The following is a 20,657-nucleotide window of genomic DNA, read 5'->3' as shown; positions in this document are numbered from 1 at the left end:
ATGTTAATGTACCATGGCCCAAAGTGAGGGGAAAAGAATAGAAATCTGCAACCCAAACTTTGAATTGACCCAATATGGGAGATGAGCAACTCAAACCTTGAAAAAAGAATTAAGACCGTTTTGAGCATAAAAGGAAACCCTAACCAGTATCAGTATAGGGTTCCTCAGTGAGTATTGCTCAGTGAGTATGCATGTTTTAATTCTAGCTCTTCATTTGATTCCAAACACTGGTGCTTTTTAAAATGCAGTTCACATGACATGATTACAAAGATTACAAAAGCTAAAGATTATTTTCACAAAGTTGCTGTTTTGATGATGGCAGGATAAGAGATACAATTATTATTGGGTACACAACATTCAGATCTAATACAAGGTGGGTAATAATGCAAATTATTTACATGTCTTGTAAGCATTTTTCAACATATTTGAGAGTTTGTTACATGCCAGATTACAGGTGATGGTGAACCTGTGGTGATGTCCCAGCTTCAGGACAGGGAATGATGTAATACTTGGGGCTGTTGAATCTGTATGGTGGTCTTCATTAGGCAGGATTTTTACTCTACACCCTTCATGAATTCCAAAAACTCTGTAGGTTTGAGAAGGAATATGTACAATAAACTCTGTGAAATATTTAAATTCTCAGTGGTCAAAGAAATGTTACATTTTCACTGAGATGGAACCTACCATCATAGTCTATTTTTCCATCATTGTTTTTGTCTCCATCCTTCATGAGTTCCTCAATGTCATCTTCGGTAATGGCCTCGCCTGTCGACTCTAGCATGTTCTTAAGTTCATCTAGGTCAATGTACCCATCTCCGTTTCTTTGAGACAGAGACAGAGAGAATGTTAATTACTTGGAGTAGTAATTGACAGATGAACCAACTGCAGAAGATGTGATGGTGAGAATCATTATGTTCCTTACTTGTCAAACATGCGGAAGACTTCAGCCAGTTCCTCCTCGGATTTTCCTTTGCTCTCCTCTTTCATGCAGCGCACCATCATGACCAAGAACTCATCAAAATCCACTGTCCCACTACCTACACGAAAATACACAGCCACCATATTAACCTGAGATGTTATATTAGTCATGTGCTAACAACAAGCTTTTAGACTACAGTTTTGGGTGAGGTTTCCTTTCTTGGAAGAGCTGTTTGCTATTTTGGAAAATGTTGGATCTTTAATTACAGAGCCTTCTTTTGTGGTGTAGCCTCAACATGTTCATGCATCAAATAGACCCAAAATATCTCAGCAGCTAGCGTACCGTCCTCATCCACTTCGTCCACCATCTCCTGCAGCTCTTCTTGTGTGGGGTTCTGTCCCAGCATCCTCATCACCTTCCCCAACTCCTTAGTGCTAATGCAGCCATCCTCAGCATCCTGCACGAAGATGTCAAAGGCAGCACGGAACTCTGCCAGAGACACGTTAACACACGCACATGACTTCATTTAGCTCACACAACCTGATAACCCTTTAGAGTGGGGTTGTTAAGACACCAGAGCTAAATAGAGAACAAGGCCTACAGTCATATACAATAGAATATAACAGTCTTACCATTTTTTTGTTCCTCTGTTAAATTCTCGACCTGTTGGAGAAAAAATAAATAAACAGGTGACGGCTCAGTAGCTAAACTGCAACCTGATATAATATGTCATGACAAAGATGTCATTCCTCAGATACTGAGCAGCTTCTATTCTTTACGCACATGTCATGATTTTATTTTTGACACCTAAGCTAACACCTAGACACTGGATACCAGACACAACCGACTGCTAATCTCAGTTACGCTGCCCTTTGGACCGTGCACTCAGTTACCAGCTATTGTATGGTATTTTTAGCTTCCATATTATGTTTTATGTAGCACTGGTTTATTTGTGTTGCAATTAAAATGTAAACTTAATTTGCTGAAGTGAGCATCTTCATATGCATGTGCATCTTAATATGCTCTGATTTAACTGTTGTAAGTTATGAATGTTAGCTTATTTTATTTTTATAAAATATATTTTATGTTTTATTGTACTCTGTTCATCCTCAAGGGGTCTAAAGGGGTTCATATTTCCTTTAAAGAGACACTCTGTGGTTTCAGTCTTTTACTCAGTAACCGTCCCTGGTCCTGAAGTACTGGTCCTGCATAATTTAGCACTTTTCCTAATCCCAACACTAATCAGCGAATTAGCAGCCCTTCCTTTGTTAAACTTGGTGTATTAGAGCAGAGAAAACGTGTTTGGTGTAGAAATATGTGTATGGTTCTCCAGTTCCAGGATATTACTTTTATTTTTATAAGATTGTTTATTATAAATTCCATATTATTAATATATATTACATTATTTTAATATTTCAATCTGCTTATTTATCGTTACAGTATTCAATCTTGTCTACAGTATTCAATCTTCACCATCTTGTCCTCTCTCTTGGTTAAGGTACATAATCCGATTGTAGTAAGTTCAAGAATCTTTTTATTACTGATGTTAGAATTTTGGATATATTCAGCTCCAGTATTTGTAAACGCTATTTCCAGTTAACATATTAGTCTGTACCCTATAAAATGTCTCTCCTTTATCAGTGAAACAGTAGCTTTACTGCTGACCCCAAATGTTAGCACCAAGGTTTAACCTTGAGTGCCATGCAGTGTTATATTTTACTTGATATTTTACACCGGGACCCTCTTTTTAAGCGAAAAGGTTAAGAATATTAATGTTTTAACACAATTTTAGGTTAAGGTTTGAGGTGCTCAGACTTTTTCACTGTTTATTCATTTCAACAAACATCCCTTTAGCTCATAACAATGGCTTACCGCTGCTTTATATACATCATCCATGGCTGTTCTGAGTTCTGACTCCCTTCCTCAAACTTTGTAGTTGTCTAGGATGGTCCCTCTCAGGTAATCCAACACTCCTCACAGCACTCTGGACAGAGGACAAAGAGTCCCAGGGCCACCTTCTCTGGCCTTTATGCCTGGAATGGGTGTCTCAGAAAAGACAAAAGTCTGGTGTCACTCCCCCTTTCCTATCTGAGAGAGAGAGAGATGGATAGAAAAAGAAAAGGGACAAGAGAGAATGGGCTTAGGGATGGAATAGGCTATAAATAGAGGAGGAATGTCAGAGACAACAGGCAGGCGAGCGTCATTTATGACAATAAGTCCTTGGTGCTGCTCCCATGGCTATCCAGCCTTCAGGCCCATATCAAGCTCTAAACTTAACCTCTGGTCACCTGCATTTGCCAATCACTGAGAGAAGAGTGCTATGTCTCTAAGAGAAGCCCCCTGAACAAAGGGAAATGGCCATAAAAAGACAGGCCTTTGTCAAATTACTATACACTGTTATTTTCACACCTGTTGTTGTTAATGAAGTCTATATATTCTCTGTCCAAGATCACATATGGATGAACTAAATATCAAGATGAAACAGTGCATTGCCAAAACTTCTATAATGGTATTATGTATTCATTCACTCTTTAGTATAATAGTACAGTATGTGGTTTTGAATGCAGAGAGTATAGCGCCGATAGGGGTGTAGACGGGTGAGGGTCATTACTCATGCAGCTGCTCTGGTGCCCTTTAGCCTTAACCAGCACTGGCCTTAACAAGGACTGAACATTGAGAGCTAAAACAAATGCATCGAGTCACTAAAACAAACGAATTAGTCACTAAAACAAATGCATTAGCAAAACCCTATGTTCATTTGTACTTTTTTTTTCAATTTTATATTGTCTTGCAATAGAATTATCTCAGTTTTAAACATTCATGTGTCCTTTGCATTGCTTCTTTGTTGAATGGTAACCTATGCTGCCCAGCATGTGAAAATGTTGACGTGTTTTTGGCAGTACCAGGTACCCATGTTCTTGCCACACCCTGCTTGTACCAACCACAGCCACCTCACTCACTATTGCCAGATTTAATGGTTCATTTTCAGCTCAAAAACTGTTTAAAACAGAAAAATCCCTTAGTACACAAAACTGTAACTTTGAAGTATTAAATCTACCAGGCCAAGGCCTTTTTTAGGCTCATACTGAAAACATCCAGGGCATGTTGGCATATCCAAATGTCTGTACTCAATCTTGTAACATATTCTGTTGGTGTCCATGCTGTTAAAAAATAGACATTCAGAGAGGTTGCTAATTATTATGTTTATTATAGTGAAGAATGAAATAAAAAAGATTGTTCTTTTGGGTACTGAGATTAAATCGATAGTCAGGGGTTATAACAAATCTGGCAACTCTGACTTTACTGTGAGAACATGTTGAGCTGAAATCACTGGAGGAGGGGAGCAGGTGATAGGGTTATTTCAATGTTATTTCAAACACACACACACACACACACACACACACACACACACACACACACACACGTTAGTGAGAGAAAATTATGTGTAGCTTTGAAAAGTATGTGTAGCTTGTCAGATTAAAATGACAAGGTTTGTATTCGGTTCTAGTTTGTTTGGAAACTCGGGATAAAAATCCATCTCGGTCATACAGGTGCCCACTGCTTGCTAGAAACTTGTACTTTTTCACCACAACTAATTTGAGAAAAAGGCTGGAAGATCAGCTGCATTGAGCTCGACCTTGATATATTTACGTATTATGTTCTTTCACGGAATTTTAATATTTGCACAAGAACTTAAATTAAGCTCTGTTATAAACCATAATTTCCAGCAATCCTAAGAGGAGAAGTCTGTTATTGTAAATAATTAGGTTAGCCACATGGTCAGCTTAGTGGTCGTGTTCAGTTGTTTGTTGGCTGTCCAGACGTTTGAACAGATTCCCTTCTCCAACTGCAAATCTTTAACTTACATGGTTTCTGACGTTAGCATTTTAACCTTATGTCAGGTTATTAAAAACAGCTGAAGAAGTTGGGAAAATCATGTACTTGCTATATAAACAATATAGTAGTAATAGTCTGTGTTTTAGTCTGTGTTCGCCTTATAGCAAACATTAATGGAGTCAGTGGGCTATCTCTCACTCTACAGTGATTCCTTGTGGTCAGCATTCCCCCATGCAGTCAGTCCTCTGTGTGTGTGTGTGTGTGTGTGCATGTGTATGTGTGTGTGTGTGTGTGTGTGTGTGTGTGTGTGTGTGAGAGAGAGAGAGAGAGAGAGAGAGAACTTACATTTAACCTGTCATAACCTTCGATACTACAGACCCCCCCCCCCCCCCCCCCCCCCCCCCCGCTGTCTAAAAATACAAGTGAGCTATTCAAATATTAGGCACATTTGGTAAATTTATGCACTTGGTAAATGAAATTTATTTTTTTGGGAAGACATTCAGCACAACTTTTTATTCCTGAACTTTCCTTCCACAGATTCCAAACCATTTGCATAATGTCAAAATGTACTTTGAAAACTTTGAATCAAAATAAAACATATGAGCATTAGATTATATACGACATTAAAATCTATTTGTTAATAATTCCAATTTTTAATCGATTAAAGAATTATACCTTTAACCATAAGTATTTGTATTTAATTTTGTGGAACCTTCAAGAAAAAGTGAATTTGTGTGTGGAGCATCCACCATTCTCCATGTCCTTGAAAATGTGTTTAAACAATAAGCTGTTGGAATGAGTGACAAATATGTGATTTACATCGGAGAATTACAGCCGTTTTCAGAGCTATGTTGTTCTAGAAAATTAATCAACACCTTCTGACCAGTCAGATTCGATAATTCATCATCACTGTGGAATAATCCTGTAAAATTCCTGTAATGTTTTGTCTACTTTGCATCAGACTGGGCTTACACCACCAAAGCATGAGTTATCAATTACACATATAAATATTCAGTAATAACTAAATAGAGACTGTAACAACTATAAAACTGATTGTTAGTAAATAAATAAACAAAAAATAAGTGTAATAAAAACAATTATGTGTGTGAAGAATTGTGTGTGTGTGTGTGTGTGTGTGTGTGTGTGTGTGTGTGTGTGTGTGTGTGTGTGTGTGTGTGTGAGTCTTTTTAATCTAGCAAGTAAATTTTTTTTTTTTTTGGCCTATGTCTGTCTCCTTTTCAGACATACATGCTATTGGCCTTGTGCCATACAGAGCTGGAGACAGACGTGAAAGAGTCAGCCAGTCCACTCCCTGATTTCACACTTGTTTTCTTATTTTCCCAATTTGTCTATCATAAGTGTTACAAAGTGTGAAGTCGTGTCACTCTGGGTGGCTTGACATGGCTAATACCACTGTCTGCTCTTCTCCCTGTCCTGCTGTGTCCTCTCAGTCTCTCACTCTCTCTGGATGACTCTTTCTCTCATTCTAAAAATGTTTCAGTATGCAAACACAGCTTAACCACTAAATGCGTAAAAGAAAGGATGATGTTTCTGAAAATGGGATGGTTTCCAGGCAAGGATGTTCCTTGTACATCATTAACCCCCTCCTCCTGGGCTCGCCTCTTCCTCTAGCTGACTCTTTAAGAGGGCAGGCATCAGGTGCACACTGAGTGAGACCGTCACACCAAGTGTTAGGGGCACAGAGTAAATCATGACCATGCAGTCAGCATTGATTTTATGTATTTGTGTAGGTGTATTTGTAGGAGCTTCGGCTGTGGAAGCAGACAAGCCAAATGCACTGGGAAAGATTACTGAGAATGGGACAAGCACTGACATTACAAACACTCCAGAAGTGGAGACAGCAGTGGAATATTCAAGTAAGTTATTCTGTAATGATGCTCTAATGGTGCAAATGTTTTAGATTAGATTTGTCATTAGATTCCAGTGGAGTTCTGGATAGTTTTTACAAATATTTGTTCCTGTGTTTTTTTTTGTTCCATTTAGATCAAATCTATTGTCTTCTGAACGCATACTTTAAAGACTCATGGGAAATCTGACCTTTTGTACAAAAGAGTTAACTTAGTTAATATCATATATTTGCTTAAATTTGCATATTTTGTCCATCACCTTGAATACTGAATAATCAAGAATAGTCAAAATCAATAGTCAATAGTCAAGAAAGTTTAAGTTTAAACATTTATTTTTTGTTTTGAAATTATTTCCAGTTTGTTTTAATATTATAATAAAATAATTAAATAATTAAAGGTAAAAAATGTAATAAATGTATATGTATATATACACCATCCATTTTATTACAAACTCCTGTACACTGACCAATAATGCAGTTATCCTGTCAGTCAATCATGTGATAGTGACACAAATAGATAGTGCAGAAAATAATGCAGATGCAGGTCAGGAGCTTCAGTTAATGTTCAAATCAAACATCAGAAATGGGAAAACTGTCATTTCTGTGACATTATGATATTTAGTACCAGATGTTCTTGGTTGAGTGCTTCAGAAGCTGTTGATCTCCTTTCACATACAACAGTCTTTGGAGTTTACACAGAATGGTGTAAATGGAAACACCATGTAGATAAGAAAGTGGAGCAGAACATAATCTTCAGCTGATCAGTTAGCTGCGACTGTGTCTTCGATAGCCTCAGATTTTTGTTCTTGGCTGAACCAACCTGGCCATTTTCCTCTGACCTCTCTCAACAACAAGGTATTCCCACCCACAAAACTGTCAGTCACTCAATGGTTTGTGTTTTTCACACCATTCTGTGTAAACTCTAGAGACTGTTGTGGGTGAAAATCCCAAGAGATCAGCAGTTTCTGAAATACTCAAACCAGTCCTTCAGGTTCCAAAATCATGCCACAATCATGACTTGCAGAAATCACACCTTTTCTTTATATGTTTCATGTGAACAGCACAAGAAGTTCTTGTCATCTCTGATATCATATCTGATTTTTTTTTTTGCATTACACTGCTGCCACATAATTGTCTGGACTATTCATTATCAATTTTTCTTATCATCAATTAATTTTCTTCCAAAGTCTCAAATAGAATGTTTTAGATCCCATACAATCTCAGAAATAAAAGAGAAAAGAAAATGATAGATTATATGTTTTGTGCTTCTTGGGGAAAACAAAGGGTTTTGGTTAATTAACAGGTACATAAATGCAGCATTCACTTCTGCCAAGTGCCATGTTCTTGGCTTAAGTACAGTCAGCTCAATGATCATTGGCACCCTTGGTACAGATGGGTAAAAAGGAGAAGAGTCCAGTCTAGAAGAGAAGAGCATCTGGAGAGCATCAGTATTGAGGAGTGATTTTGTATCATTAAGCATTATAAGAGAACAATGTGCGATGTTGCCAAAGGGAGAAAACTTAAAGTACTAAATGCAGCAGTGGCAATAATTATGACACATGGTTTTGTTAAAAATATGTATTTTTTGATAAGGGTTTTTTATTTTCAATAAAAGTTCTGATTAACCACAAACACATTTTATAATTCTTTTTTTATGAAGAAAAGATGCCAGTAATTCTGGAGCTCATGATCTATGTACAAGCTGGTTAGCATGCTGTTTGTGGCAGTGTCTTAATTCTAGCATTTGTTCTTAGGGGAGAAGAGAGCAGCCGAGAAACCAAAAAAAGGTACAGCTAAGGACAAGCAGGTAAGCCTGGCTCTATGAAAACTTTTGAGGACCAACAAACTCATTTTTACTTCTTAAACTATGATTAAATGGGAAAAAATAGCAAAAGCAACAAGTTTCAATTATTTTACTGTACGTATATATGAAGTTACATGTACATTAAACGCCCTGGTTTGCGGTCAGCTAAGTAGGTGTGCCTCTGTTATAATGAGTGTACTGGCTATTTTTATCTTCAACTATAGTTTTTCATCTCACAAATTGGCACTGCTCCTTTTCTGGCTCTCCTATTTATCCACTACATTTAGTCTTTTTATGTTTGTGCCAAATACAATATAGTTGCGTCTAATGATGGGCTCCATGTTTCTGTCAGGAGCCAGATATGGGGCGGACTTTGGCAGCGTGGGTGGAGCTAAATTCCATCCTAAAAATGAGAGGCGATATTTCAGGTAAACTGAGCACTGTACTACACGAACTGGGGCGTGAAAAGAGCCGCCTTCTTGACCAGGCTAATGAGCCAGCAAAAAAGAAAAAAGAAGAAGACGATGAAGATGACGATGAGGAAGAAGAAGATGATGATGAAGAGGAAGAAGAAGAAGAAGAAGAAGGAGGAGAAGGAGGGGAAGAAGGAGGAGAAGGAGGGGAAGAAGGAGGAGAAGAAGAAGGAGGTGAAGAAGAGGAAAATGAAGGAGGGGAGGAAGAACAGGTAGAGGAAGAGGAGAATGAGGCAGCTGGGAACAGTACAGCAGAATTGCTACCAGAGGGTTGCCAAGTGAATGAAACAGAGATTTCATGTGCAGAGGCTGGCATTGCTGAACTTCCCATCATCAATGACCTGAACATCACTACACTTGACTTAGCTGGTGAGTTTTGAGGAGGAATGTTCTGTACTCTGTAAACATCTGTACTGTGAAGCTTCAGTTTAAACATATCTTTTTAAATTCTGTTTTTTATTCATGTCTGTCACAGGAAACAACTTCACTACATTACCATCTGAGGCTTTCTCTGGTATGCCCAACCTGGAGGTCATCAACTTGAGCAGAAACTTTCTGGATGATTCCTCTATCAGCCCTGACCTTTTCAAGGTGATCTATACCTCCCTAACATAAAATTTCATGTTACACAAGCAAAAACTGCAAAAATTGAATGTACTAGATTTGTATTCCGAGTAATCTGGGAATCAATGTATTATTATGTAATGTACACACATTATTTCTCTGCTGATTTCTCACAGTTTCCCCAAGATAATTATTTATTTCTCTGAGTTGCAGAAAACATTCAGCATTCTTTAGAGTACCGCCTCTGTATAATGTCTCTGTAATGGCCTGAAGGAGCAAGTGCTCTCAAAGGGGAGGGAAATGAGATCATATTTTACAGCATCCAATCCTGATGTGTCACCAATAACAAGGGATAGGGGATTGGTAGCTTGTACAGGGTTCTACTGGACTGCACTGATGATAGGGCTTTAAAAAGAAAGCTTTTAGCTTAAAATATCCGACCACTACAAGAGTTACCGTAAAACCCAAGAGTACTCATTTAGTGGTTTTCTTGTACATACAGCCGGATTAATTTAGCATCATGATTAAAAGATGGTGTTTAAGCATGTAAAATACCGAGTCCACATCTGTACTCTGCAGTTATTCACAAATATCCACACTGTTTATTTATCCTTAACAGAATCTGACAAACCTAAAAGTGCTGACTCTTGATGGCAATGGTCTAGAAACAATCCCACAACTGCCAGGATCTCTGGAGGAGCTGAAAATAAATGACAACAAGATAAACCAAGTGCTTTCTCACAACTTGGAAGGTTTGACATGATGGTTTTGCCTTGAAATTTGCAGTGAAGAGTGAGATGCAAGGAAAAAAAACACAACAGCTTTACTGTTAAAAACATCAGTGACAGAGGGGTGTCAGTAAATAGATTTTATGCATGTATTTAGAATCTGTCTAGATATTACTTTAGTATTTATTTACTTTATTACAAGGTAAATGGAAAGGAAATATATTTTCCATGAGTAAAATAGGTTAAAACAATATGCCTAAAATAATAAATAAAATCTCATCTTAATGTCCAACATTGGTAACCTTCTAAATATAACGTTAAAGAAAAAATATTTTTTATTTGAAATTATCTGAGCATATAAAATTGACAGTTTTGGACTGTTACATAAAGCAAGGAAGCAATAAAAACGTTCTTTACAAAAACAATACCAGTTTAAGTGATTATTTAAATGGATAATTTAATTAAGTTATTACGTTTGTTAAAAGAGAAGGTCTAGAGAGTTTCAGAACAGTTTTCATTAAGTTACAATGAAGGTCTCAAGTCATATGTGGGTGATTTACATCTTTCTAAAATACTAAAAAAAAAAAAAAAAAAAAAAAAAAATTAAAGACTAAAAATGCAGCGTGTCTTGTTACTGAAAAACCTGAAGGATGAACAGCCAAAAATGCTATATAATATCTCCTTACAGAATATATAACCATATCAAAGATTAGACAATTTTGAAAACATATTTATTTGGAACGTCCATCACATTAATCTATACCTTGCAGTTAAAACTAACTGGGTGGTGCTGCTATTAAAAATCAACAGCTTCTGAACAATCAGAATCAAACATTCAGCAGTGGTGTTTACAATTCATTAGCACAGTTAGCATTAGAGTGACTTTAGAGTAACCTTTTATCAGAATGTAGAAAAAACAGTCAACAGGATATGAAAAAGTTTTAGTAATTTTTATATGAGAACATTTAGGGGCTTTGTCTCAGAATGTCCTTTGAATTTACTGTAGGTTTGACCAACTTGCTCCACCTAGAGCTGGCAGGAAACATCCTGTGGGAGGGCAGTGTTGAGCCCTTGGCCTTCCAACACCTCCCCACTCTCAAGCACCTGAGGCTAGACAACAACCGATTCACTTCCATTCCAAACGGATTGCCTGCATCTCTAGAGGTCAGCTCTATGTAAATATTTTATAGCTGAGTTTATAATGCATTTCTTTCTGAAATTGAGTATATGCATGTAACTGTTTGTCCTTACAGGATTTGAGTATGCCACACAATCAGCTAGTGGAGGTGCAGGAAAATGTTCTTATGAACTCTGCCCACTTGAGAGCCCTGGATCTGAGCCACAACCTCCTGAGTGACACCAGTTTCTTCCCTGGAGCCTGGATTGACCTGCCGTGAGTTACATGCATATACCTTTTATTTCTTCTGCCACAGTTTTTTACATTTGCAGTAGTAGAGGGGAGAGTTTATTTGACATAGACAGACATACACATTAATAGAGCAAGTAGTGTTGCTACATCACAGCTCCAGGGTTCCATACTGAGCTCAGGTTACTGTCTGTGTGAAGTTTTTTTTCATGTTTTCCTGTGTGTCTGTGTGGGCTTTTCTTGTTTGCTTTATTTTTTTCATCTTCCAAAAATATGCCAGTAGGTAAACTAGCTACATTAAATTGTCCATGGGCTTTGAATGAGTGTGTGAGTGTTCATGTGTGGTGTCCTTTTATAGAATGGCATCCCATACAGAACCCATAGTAAGTCTGTCCAGGATAAAGATTTTGGATTAACAAACATTTAAACATACAAAAATACACCACATGGAAATGTACAGATTAATTTACACAAAAAGGACATTTAATAATATTCATTTCTCATTTTCTATGAAGAAAATATATATTGATGGGCGCGTGGTTCCTTGTGTACTCCTCCTTCATGTCTAGTGTTCCCAGCATAGGGTCCAAGTAAACCATGAATCTGACCGGAATAAAGTGGTTACTGAATAAATAATTAATCAATGAATCAATGTATTCATGAATACATTGAATAAATTTAGGAATAAATAAATCCCTTTGAAGTAGCAACATTTACACTGAATCAAAAGGATTTGTCCAATTTTCTTCCATTACACTAGATGGCGCACAACAACCTATACAGTAAATGGCCAAAAGCTGGTGGACACCTGACCATAACACTCATATGACACAAGTGAAACAATTGCCTGGAATGTAGTACAGTATGATTTAGCCTTAAGTATTCCTTTCACGGGAACTAAGTGGCCCAAACATTTTATTAAATCTGGAGTTTAAGAAACCGAAATGGAACACCAACTTTGCTCTAGGCAAAATGATGTCCAACATCTTGGTGAATGGTCACAATCCCCACAGCCACAGTCCAAAATCTAATAGAAAGCCTTCTTTAAAGAGTGGACACTGATAAAGCAGTGAAGGGGTCACCAACTCTATATTAATGTTCATGGACTTTAAATGTAATATTCAGTGGTCAGATGTCCACATACCTTTGGTCATATATCCTGTTGCCATAACTATTATAAAAGTTATAAAAGTATAGGGAGATTGTCCCAGAATCCGCTGTTTATTTTTTACCTAGTTAATAGTACTAGTAAACATCATGTTCTGTCCAAGACATCGACCTTCACATCTACCACGTCTAAGTCTCTATCGTTACAATGCATTTTTTCTACTCTAGATGGTGCACATCAACCAGGTATCACTACAACCACAATAAAAGCACAGCACTGATATTGTTTCACAGAATCCATTGTTTATTGTTTTTATTTTTTGGTCCTGACAGCTTAAAGTTCTCAGGTTTTGCTTAGATCTCAGATCCAAGGGTTACATCAGGATAGAGGATATGTGCATCTCTCCAGGGTCAGTCACACAGTACAAATAAGTCCAATGACACCACTGGGCCATAAGCTTCAACACTCAGCAGTGCTGCTCCTCTTTCATCTGCCAGTTAGGTAGAGTGTTTCTGATATGACTGAAAGCACAAGATTGCGACTTGTGAGTGACTTGCAGATGCTTCATTGACTAATTAATAAAGCAGAGCGATCTAGTCATTGACAAAAGCTATTTCATTTATAACTATGAGTAAGCACATTTAAGGTTAGGCAAGTTGTGGTCTGTGACTTAAAAAATCATAATTGTGGAAATCACAACCCGATTATGAAAAAATATTATATTTATTAAAGACTTCTTATAGTTATTAATCTATAAGACTGGTTAATTGAATTGAATGGGTTCAGTCTACATCTCAAAAACAAATGTCAACCTATTCAGGAATAAAAAAACTCTGGAGCACCAATAAACAGCCTAAATATTAGTGTACACATTTGAATAATAAGCCTAATAATTAAATAATTTTATTATGTTAATAAAATAAATGTGTTCTGATGGGGTCATAAAGATGTAAAAGAGGTCCTTAGCTGCAAAAAGTTTGAGAAATTGATAAAAAAACACTTGAAAGAATTCTTCTATGACACATTACTTTAGGCTGTGTCACATTTCTGTTATTATATTCTTCTTAAAAAGAGGAACAGTACAGACAGAGAAAAAGAAGAGAGTAATGACGGAGAGAAGATGGGGAAAGCTGATATATAATCATTGTCATTTTTGAAATTTTGATGTTGCTGCAGCCGTTTTTTTTTTTTTTTTTTTATTATTTTTTTTTTACAGCAGGTTTTATGAGTGTCTCAGTGGAGAAATCTATAATCGTACAGTTTCGCTCAGTACATTGTAATTATCTTAACAACTCTACTATCACATTTTCTTAATGTTAGTGCCACTAACCTATGCCATCTTTTTGATGCTTCTGTGTGTGTGATCTAGCCAACAACAGCACCATGCTATTATCTCTGTGTAAATTTGTGCATCTACCCTAATTCAGACTTTCACTGCTTTCATCTCCTGTCTTTTTGCGAGCACCTGTCAATCCGAATAGACTCCTTAATTCTGCTCTGTGAAGCCAGTCTAATTACCACCAACCTTTGCATGCTGCCTCATTAGCTGCTCTGCCAGTTTTTAACTCTTTAGTGCACAGCTCTGTATAATCTACTGAGGAAATAACACAAAAAATGTCTTGCTTCATCATTAGGCACTTATAATCACTGCTCCTCCTAAAGAACTTAACAGATTTTGCAGTATGTTGCCTTAAAAGTCCATGTGCTTCTGCACTCCTCTTTTTATGGTATACTAAATTTATAAGATCAGAGAACAGCTGCTCAGAGACTTAACATGTTTCCTTAACCAATGACCCATGTATAACCAGTGACTTTAAAGAAATACTACAGCATTTTTTTAAACACCATTAAATAAAGAATTTATAATAACAGAAAAAGGGTTGGATTTTAACTCAGCTAAAATAGAAGTTTAAGAGAACTTTTTGGAAATTTTGAATGTTCAATAAATGTTTAAAATACAAATCTAATTAAAAAAATACAGACATTACACTCTAATGATGCATGTCTCAGGATGAGGCAAGTCTCAAGCTGTTGTCTTTAATTAACTGTCCAACATTGTTAATGTCTATGGGCAACAGGACCCAGACAATTTTCTTGGTAACTAAAGATTGGTCCTGTTCCCAAAAGAAAAATTGACTACCTATAATTAAAGATTAACAAAATTGATCTTGAAAAATATGCATTTTATGTAAACCTCTATTGATTGTCCTGAAAGCCATACTGTAGACTTTAATTTATATCCAAGGTAATAACACATGCAACGGATGCAATTGTTAGAGATTGACAGTCACTGGAACATTCCTGTGATGTGACGTGTTGCACTGCTTCTCTGTGTAACTCTATGGGAATAGGAACAGCTTGAAGGTGAAAGACCCGCTGGACACTGCAGGGGTGACAATTTGTTTGTATGGGTTGTGTGTGCTCAAAAGGATTTTGTGTGAGAAAAAAAAAGAAGGGGACCTCCAGGAGAGCCCATTTGTTTCTGGTTAGCTTTGAGCTGGAACAGAGTGTAAGGGGGGTTGATGGATACTGACGGCAGTACAGCTACAATTTATGAACTGAAAGACTCATGCTCTGACTAATGAGTAAGACTTACAGTGTTGTTTTTTATTTATTTTTATTTTTTAAATTTTTTTTTAAACTTTGAGACATGCATGCTGTAGTATGCAAGTTAACATTAGTAAAAGGGCACACAATGCCATGTCAGAACAATTTACATAAGTCCTCAGGGCAGAACAATTCAAAGTTATTCATGCACAAGGGAAAAACTTGAATTATTTTTGATGATTCCAAAAGGAAAATTTTTTAAAAGACTGTATAGGTAAATTGACAGCAGCGTCCTGCTGCAGTATCCTTTCCCCTGCAGCTCCTGTGTCTGTCATACATCCAGAAATTAACAGAGAAAACAGGGCCAGGATAAATCCCCGTGCATGACTACACAGCAGTTGTCATAGCCAATGTGTTGCATAAGCCTAGTTGTATAACTCTGTTGAGCATCTGGTGGCAATCACATAACCTAAGCTTCTCGTAGGACTGCCTCTGACTTATTAATTGCATTTGGCTGAGAACATGATTCCAGTGCAAGAAGCAGGAAGCACACATTAATCCAGAAGATCAAACTCACTTTTTCAATGTGTCACTCCTTGAAGTATTACATTAATAATCATCTTAACTAGGTGCTTTATCATTTTTTTTTACTTTAGATATGCTTTAAGATTAAAACATAAGTACATTCTCTAGTGAAGATGGATGATCATTGATGTATTTGCTTGCTTTTATTTATTTTATCTATTTCGTAAACACATGAAAAATATTGTGTCTGTTAGCAGTCACAGGTCTCATCAAATTGTACTAATGACTGCAGAATATTCAGGAGGCTGAGTAATACATTTCTGGTATAAAGATAGTTAAGCATGTTAAGTAAAATCTGTCCCTGGTCATTGCAGGATATTATGCATATACACAAACTCATTCATACCTATCACAGTAGCCAGTTTACCTTCTGATATGTTTTTGGGAGGTGGAAAAAACACAGAGAGCTCACTGGAAGCCAACACAAATGTGTAGAATGCAAAACCCTGCACAAAGAGTAACCTATAAGAAAAACGATGGATGACAGCATGAAAATTTCATGTCTACCGGGCACTCTGTCAGAATCTTTACACAAATTGCTTCAATGCATATGTAACAGTAAACATATTTTGTTCTTTTCACACACACTCAGGAAGCTGGAGACTCTGGATCTGTCACACAACCAGTTGTACGTGGTACCTGCACACTTGCCCAGAGTTTTGCGACAGCTCTCCCTGCAGTACAACTTCATCCAGTCCATCCCTCCAGACACACTGAGCCACCTGCGGCCAGGTCTCCAGTCACTGCACCTCTCTCACAACCAGCTACTAGAGCATGGTATGCTAGGGAAGGCCTTCCGTGGAGCTTACAAAACTTTAGAGGAGCTCCACCTAGACAACAACAGGTTGGAAAGGGTCCCACCAAACATTCGCTACTTCAGGAACCTGCATCAGCTGCGGCTGGATCACAATCTTATCAGGTGAGTACTGTATGAGTAAGGTCACCCACATACAAGCCATTAACAGTCATTTATTCAGACACCTCACTGTAAGATACTGACAGTAAACAAACAAAAGCTGCATACATTCTTCCTTTATTCATAGAAACAACAGTTCAGTGAGAAATATCATTTTCTATTTTGTTAATAAGCCATGTTCGGGACTAAAGCTATAAAAGAAACGTAGCTTGCAAGAAATTGATTGTGAATGTCTCAGAAATATATGCCCACATCTTTATAATTTACATAGTTCAATATATTCTCATTTTCAGATATGTTGTAGTGAAACTATATTGCTGTCTGCATAGCATACTGCTTTTCACATATCTTTAAGCAGACGTGAAACCCACTGTATGGCCCAGTGGGTGAAGATAATAGATTAAATAACCTATGAAAAACAGAAAATCTTGTTTGTAATTTGTAATTTGAGGAGGATATTCGCTGTACGTGGGCATGTATTTATGAGAAAGATTATACAGTAGGGGAAAGCACCCAATACGATGTCTGTTTAGCTCCATTTGGGTTTAAATAATGAATTATGTAAATTTGACTCAAGATAACTCAAGATGTTAAATATAGTATAATGCTTGTTTCAAATCAGATATTCACTTTAATTCAAATACATTCTGGAACCTTCTGTGAACCTTCTGATAGTGACACAATTTAACATGCAGACCATATCCTCTAAAATAAAACCCAGATTATCAATCACTGAGGGCCTGTTTGCATTTATTCTCATCCTTTATAGCTCTTGCAAAATCAATCATTAGGTGTGTTTTTCAGAATCTGGTTTCAGCATCTGGTTTATATTTCAAAACCATAAACTTGTCTGCATGTTTGGGTTATTCTACCATGTCAATCATACCCAACCTAAAGCAGTGAAAACTCCAGACTAGTTAGAAAAAGAAATGTTTCCTTTGGCTGCATGCCAGTAATTGTGTGCAACTATAGAGACCATAACTCCTGTTTACAATGTTTACACAGACCTACAGTTTATAGCCATGCAAACTGTACAGCTTTACAACTACTAGAAAGGGTTAATATAATATTTTGAAGTCAAATGTTTCTTAGATGATGAAATATATAGATAAATGTTAAGTATTTGACAGAGATATTTGTGTAACTCTTCATATAAATGATGTGTTCCAGTACTGTTCCAGTGAAATCCGTGTGTAAAATCAGTCTCACTAACGCATCTCCTTTGCTGGCTCTTCATCTGGAGAACAACTACCTGGATGTGAACAGAATCCCCCGAAAAGCTCTGTCCTGCATCCCCGAGCTTCAGAGGGTCATCCTGGAGCCGCAGAATCATAATGAGATTGTGTAAAAGTTCTGCAGATTGCTCCTTTCACATCTCATCTGCTTGCTGTTGAGTTTAAAAGCACACACTAATTTGAATTGTTTATTTATCTATTTAATTCAAAGGCATGATTCAGGGTGATTTTCTGTATTTCTTAAGGCACTGTTGGCTCTATTTTCTGTGTATTCTGGATGTCTTCTTATTCCAGTCTTTATGCCACAGCAGTATCTTTGCTTATCTTTTTTGGAAGAGATGCCAGTGCTGCGCTAAATATTGTTCACATCTTACAATTGATTGTTACAATTTATTGTTACAACTTATTATTACTTATAATACAACCCCTTGGCTAAATGTTTGTATGTCTGCAAAGTGTCTTAAATACAAATGTGCATTTACACTTGCTACAAAAGTGATTATCAATATAATGTTCCTGAAAAATATTATGATCTAGATGTATTATTGTTATAATTATAAATCTATACAGATCATCTCATGAAGTATTAACTTATAACACAAAGAGAATTGACAGTGACTTACCTGACAGTGATGGGACATTTTTAACAAAGGGGTACAGTGATTATACGAAGGAAAAACTTAGAGAATTATAGAAAGAGTGTAAAACCTACACAGGTTTCTCTCACAGAGATTTACTCTCTATTGGAGCTTCGACGGGAGAGCAACTCTGTCAAGTGTGTGTATCAGCAGTAATAACAAAAAGGTACAAGGTGTGTGTTTGTGTGTTGGGGTGTGTGTGATTATTTGGCTTTCCTCAGGTGAACCAAAATCCAAAAAGATTTTATTTTATAACCCAGTGGCTGCACCATTGGCAGAAAACAATACCCATGTTCTTACAGCCATTCCACTCCCTGAGCAGCAGGGAAGCAACAGAGGTAGAAATTCTGTAAAGAAATGAGCTCCAGACATTGAGCTCCTAGCTGGGGACATTTCTGAGCTCCTCTTTAGCATATAAAGGCCACAACAGCGCTGATGCCCGGCCAGCTATGTTTATTATACGATCACTGTTTTCATTGTTCTCTCACTTGCCATTAACTTAGATCTTACTGTGCGCAATGTCCAAATCGATTCTTTTAAGTCCTAATCTTCATGCTTATGCCAATTTGACTTCAACCGTATACAATGTTTTTCTTGTTTGCTGGTCCCACCCTGTCCCTCCTTCTCACTTTCCACATTCTGATGGTAACCAAAGCCAGCAAGATTTGTACATGGGCACAGGATTCACTAATCCCCTGTGTTTCTACAGAGTTTCAAACTTTTCTGAATTAGGTTCTCTCATTTCTCTGGATATACTCCTCTTTCTCTCACATACTGGTTCAATTACTTGGTTAGCCTCCTCTCTCTTCTGTCTACTCTGGAGATTTCAGCATATACATAAACATGACACCAATTTATTACAGTAAACCTTTTATCTATTTTAATATACAAAAAAACCCTTTTTAAAACCCATATAACATGCATGTTTTTATATATTTCCTTTCTAGTCTAATTTTCCATGAATCATAATTTCAGTATTTACCTGTCTGCCCAAATGGTATCAATTCACCAAAACCCAACTGAAAATATTAAGTTACCCACATTTTAAAAAATCACCTTGACATCTAAAAACATTCTGTCTTTAAGGGTAAGTGAAGTAATGTTTAACGTTGTCTAGAAAGACCAGAAACGATTGTAGGTTTTTTGCAGTTTGAAATTCAATAAAAGTCCACACAACGGAGATGACTGTTGACTCAATCTGCATTCAATCAGACTTCGTTCCAAAGGGTCTATCATGTCTAGCAATTTTGTCAGTCCTGTTGCTGTGGTGCAAATCTCGCATTACAGAATGGTCTCATTTGACATGGTGTTTTTGGATTACTCAACACAATGAACTAAAAAAAATATAAATGTTTGCATAAGCCAAACGGAACAAAGACTTTCAGCCAGATTTACAAATGTATTCAATGATGCCCACAAAACTCCATAAAACGTCTAACGTACAGAATTCTAGAAACACAAAATGACTACTAATAGTGAAAGAAAGGGCAGCTAGGCTGAAGTGGAAGTTATTTTTGACACTTCTATGCCAATAAAAAATATTTAGCAGTGTATCAGCACCAATGCTTTGATATGAAAATGGAGGAGAAAAACAGCGCTACACTGTATCAAGGTGATCAAGCAAGTCACTTCAAGCAAGGAAAAATCTGCAATAAAATAAAGAGCAAGTTCTAGCTCCAGCATTCAGTTTGTACAACACAGCTGTGAGTACCTAACCACCCTCTTAACCCTGTTACAGTATGTAGAGGACAGCAACATGGCTTTCCTTTTTTGCTGAACATGTAATCACATGTTAACTCTCTAAACTCCCCCGCTGCCTCATCTGTGTGCGGTTATCTCGATTCCACATAATTGTACAGTTGTTTTAGTGAGGGGGCGACTGTCTCAGAAAGCACCCATTCATTCTAGGCTTTATTTTGCTCTTCACACTCTAACTTGTTCTTGGAGAATGTGTCAGACTGGGTAACGTTTGGCCTCAATGCATTTCAGAACATGTCATATTAAATGTTCTGGTTTAGCAGAAGTATCTTCCTCTGTACTCCTTCTGCTCTTTTTTTTGCTGTGTCGCTT

At 37.1% G+C, this 20,657-nt stretch overlaps 2 protein-coding genes across 2 annotated transcripts; one reads left to right on the top strand and one right to left on the bottom strand.

Annotated features, from left to right (window-relative positions):
- Positions 1 to 155: 155 nt before the first annotated feature.
- Positions 156 to 2,974, bottom strand: tnnc1b (troponin C type 1b (slow)). Its single transcript, XM_027170581.2, has 6 exons — positions 2,792 to 2,974; positions 1,552 to 1,582; positions 1,262 to 1,408; positions 923 to 1,037; positions 685 to 821; positions 156 to 586 (listed from the first exon to the last, which is right to left on the bottom strand). Exons 1-6 carry the CDS (start codon positions 2,813 to 2,815, stop codon positions 555 to 557), a joined length of 486 nt encoding a protein of 161 aa, XP_027026382.1. The 5' UTR covers positions 2,816 to 2,974; the 3' UTR covers positions 156 to 554.
- A 3,257-nt stretch (positions 2,975 to 6,231) lies between these two features.
- On the top strand, positions 6,232 to 19,761 carry si:dkey-32e6.6 (extracellular matrix protein 2). The gene is made up of 9 exons (XM_027170472.2): positions 6,232 to 6,633; positions 8,378 to 8,430; positions 8,780 to 9,269; positions 9,376 to 9,491; positions 10,084 to 10,216; positions 11,199 to 11,356; positions 11,446 to 11,585; positions 16,391 to 16,717; positions 17,885 to 19,761. Exons 1-9 carry the CDS (start codon positions 6,468 to 6,470, stop codon positions 18,060 to 18,062), a joined length of 1,761 nt encoding a protein of 586 aa, XP_027026273.1. The 5' UTR covers positions 6,232 to 6,467; the 3' UTR covers positions 18,063 to 19,761.
- Positions 19,762 to 20,657: the final 896 nt, after the last annotated feature.

Source organism: Tachysurus fulvidraco, chromosome 23 (assembly GCF_022655615.1).
Source record: "Tachysurus fulvidraco isolate hzauxx_2018 chromosome 23, HZAU_PFXX_2.0, whole genome shotgun sequence".
Classification (NCBI taxonomy): domain Eukaryota; kingdom Metazoa; phylum Chordata; class Actinopteri; order Siluriformes; family Bagridae; genus Tachysurus; species Tachysurus fulvidraco.
The sequence above is the reverse complement of the archived record's forward strand: the minus strand, read 5'-3'. Positions and strand labels throughout refer to the sequence as shown.

Excerpts from the sequence above, each read along its gene's own strand:
- tnnc1b (XM_027170581.2), bottom strand. The coding sequence starts at position 2,815 with ATGGATGATGTATATAAAGCAGCG. Across the intron at positions 822-922 it reads GTCTTCCGCATGTTTGACAA|AAACGGAGATGGGTACATTG; the intron begins GTAAGGAACATA and ends TCTGTCTCAAAG. Across the intron at positions 587-684 it reads TGGAAAAATAGACTATGATG|AGTTTTTGGAATTCATGAAG; the intron begins GTAGGTTCCATC and ends TCAAACCTACAG.
- si:dkey-32e6.6 (XM_027170472.2), top strand. The coding sequence starts at position 6,468 with ATGACCATGCAGTCAGCATTGATTTTATGTATTTGTGTAGGTGTATTT. Across the intron at positions 9,270-9,375 it reads CACTACACTTGACTTAGCTG|GAAACAACTTCACTACATTA; the intron begins GTGAGTTTTGAG and ends TGTCTGTCACAG. Across the intron at positions 16,718-17,884 it reads CTGGATCACAATCTTATCAG|TACTGTTCCAGTGAAATCCG; the intron begins GTGAGTACTGTA and ends GATGTGTTCCAG.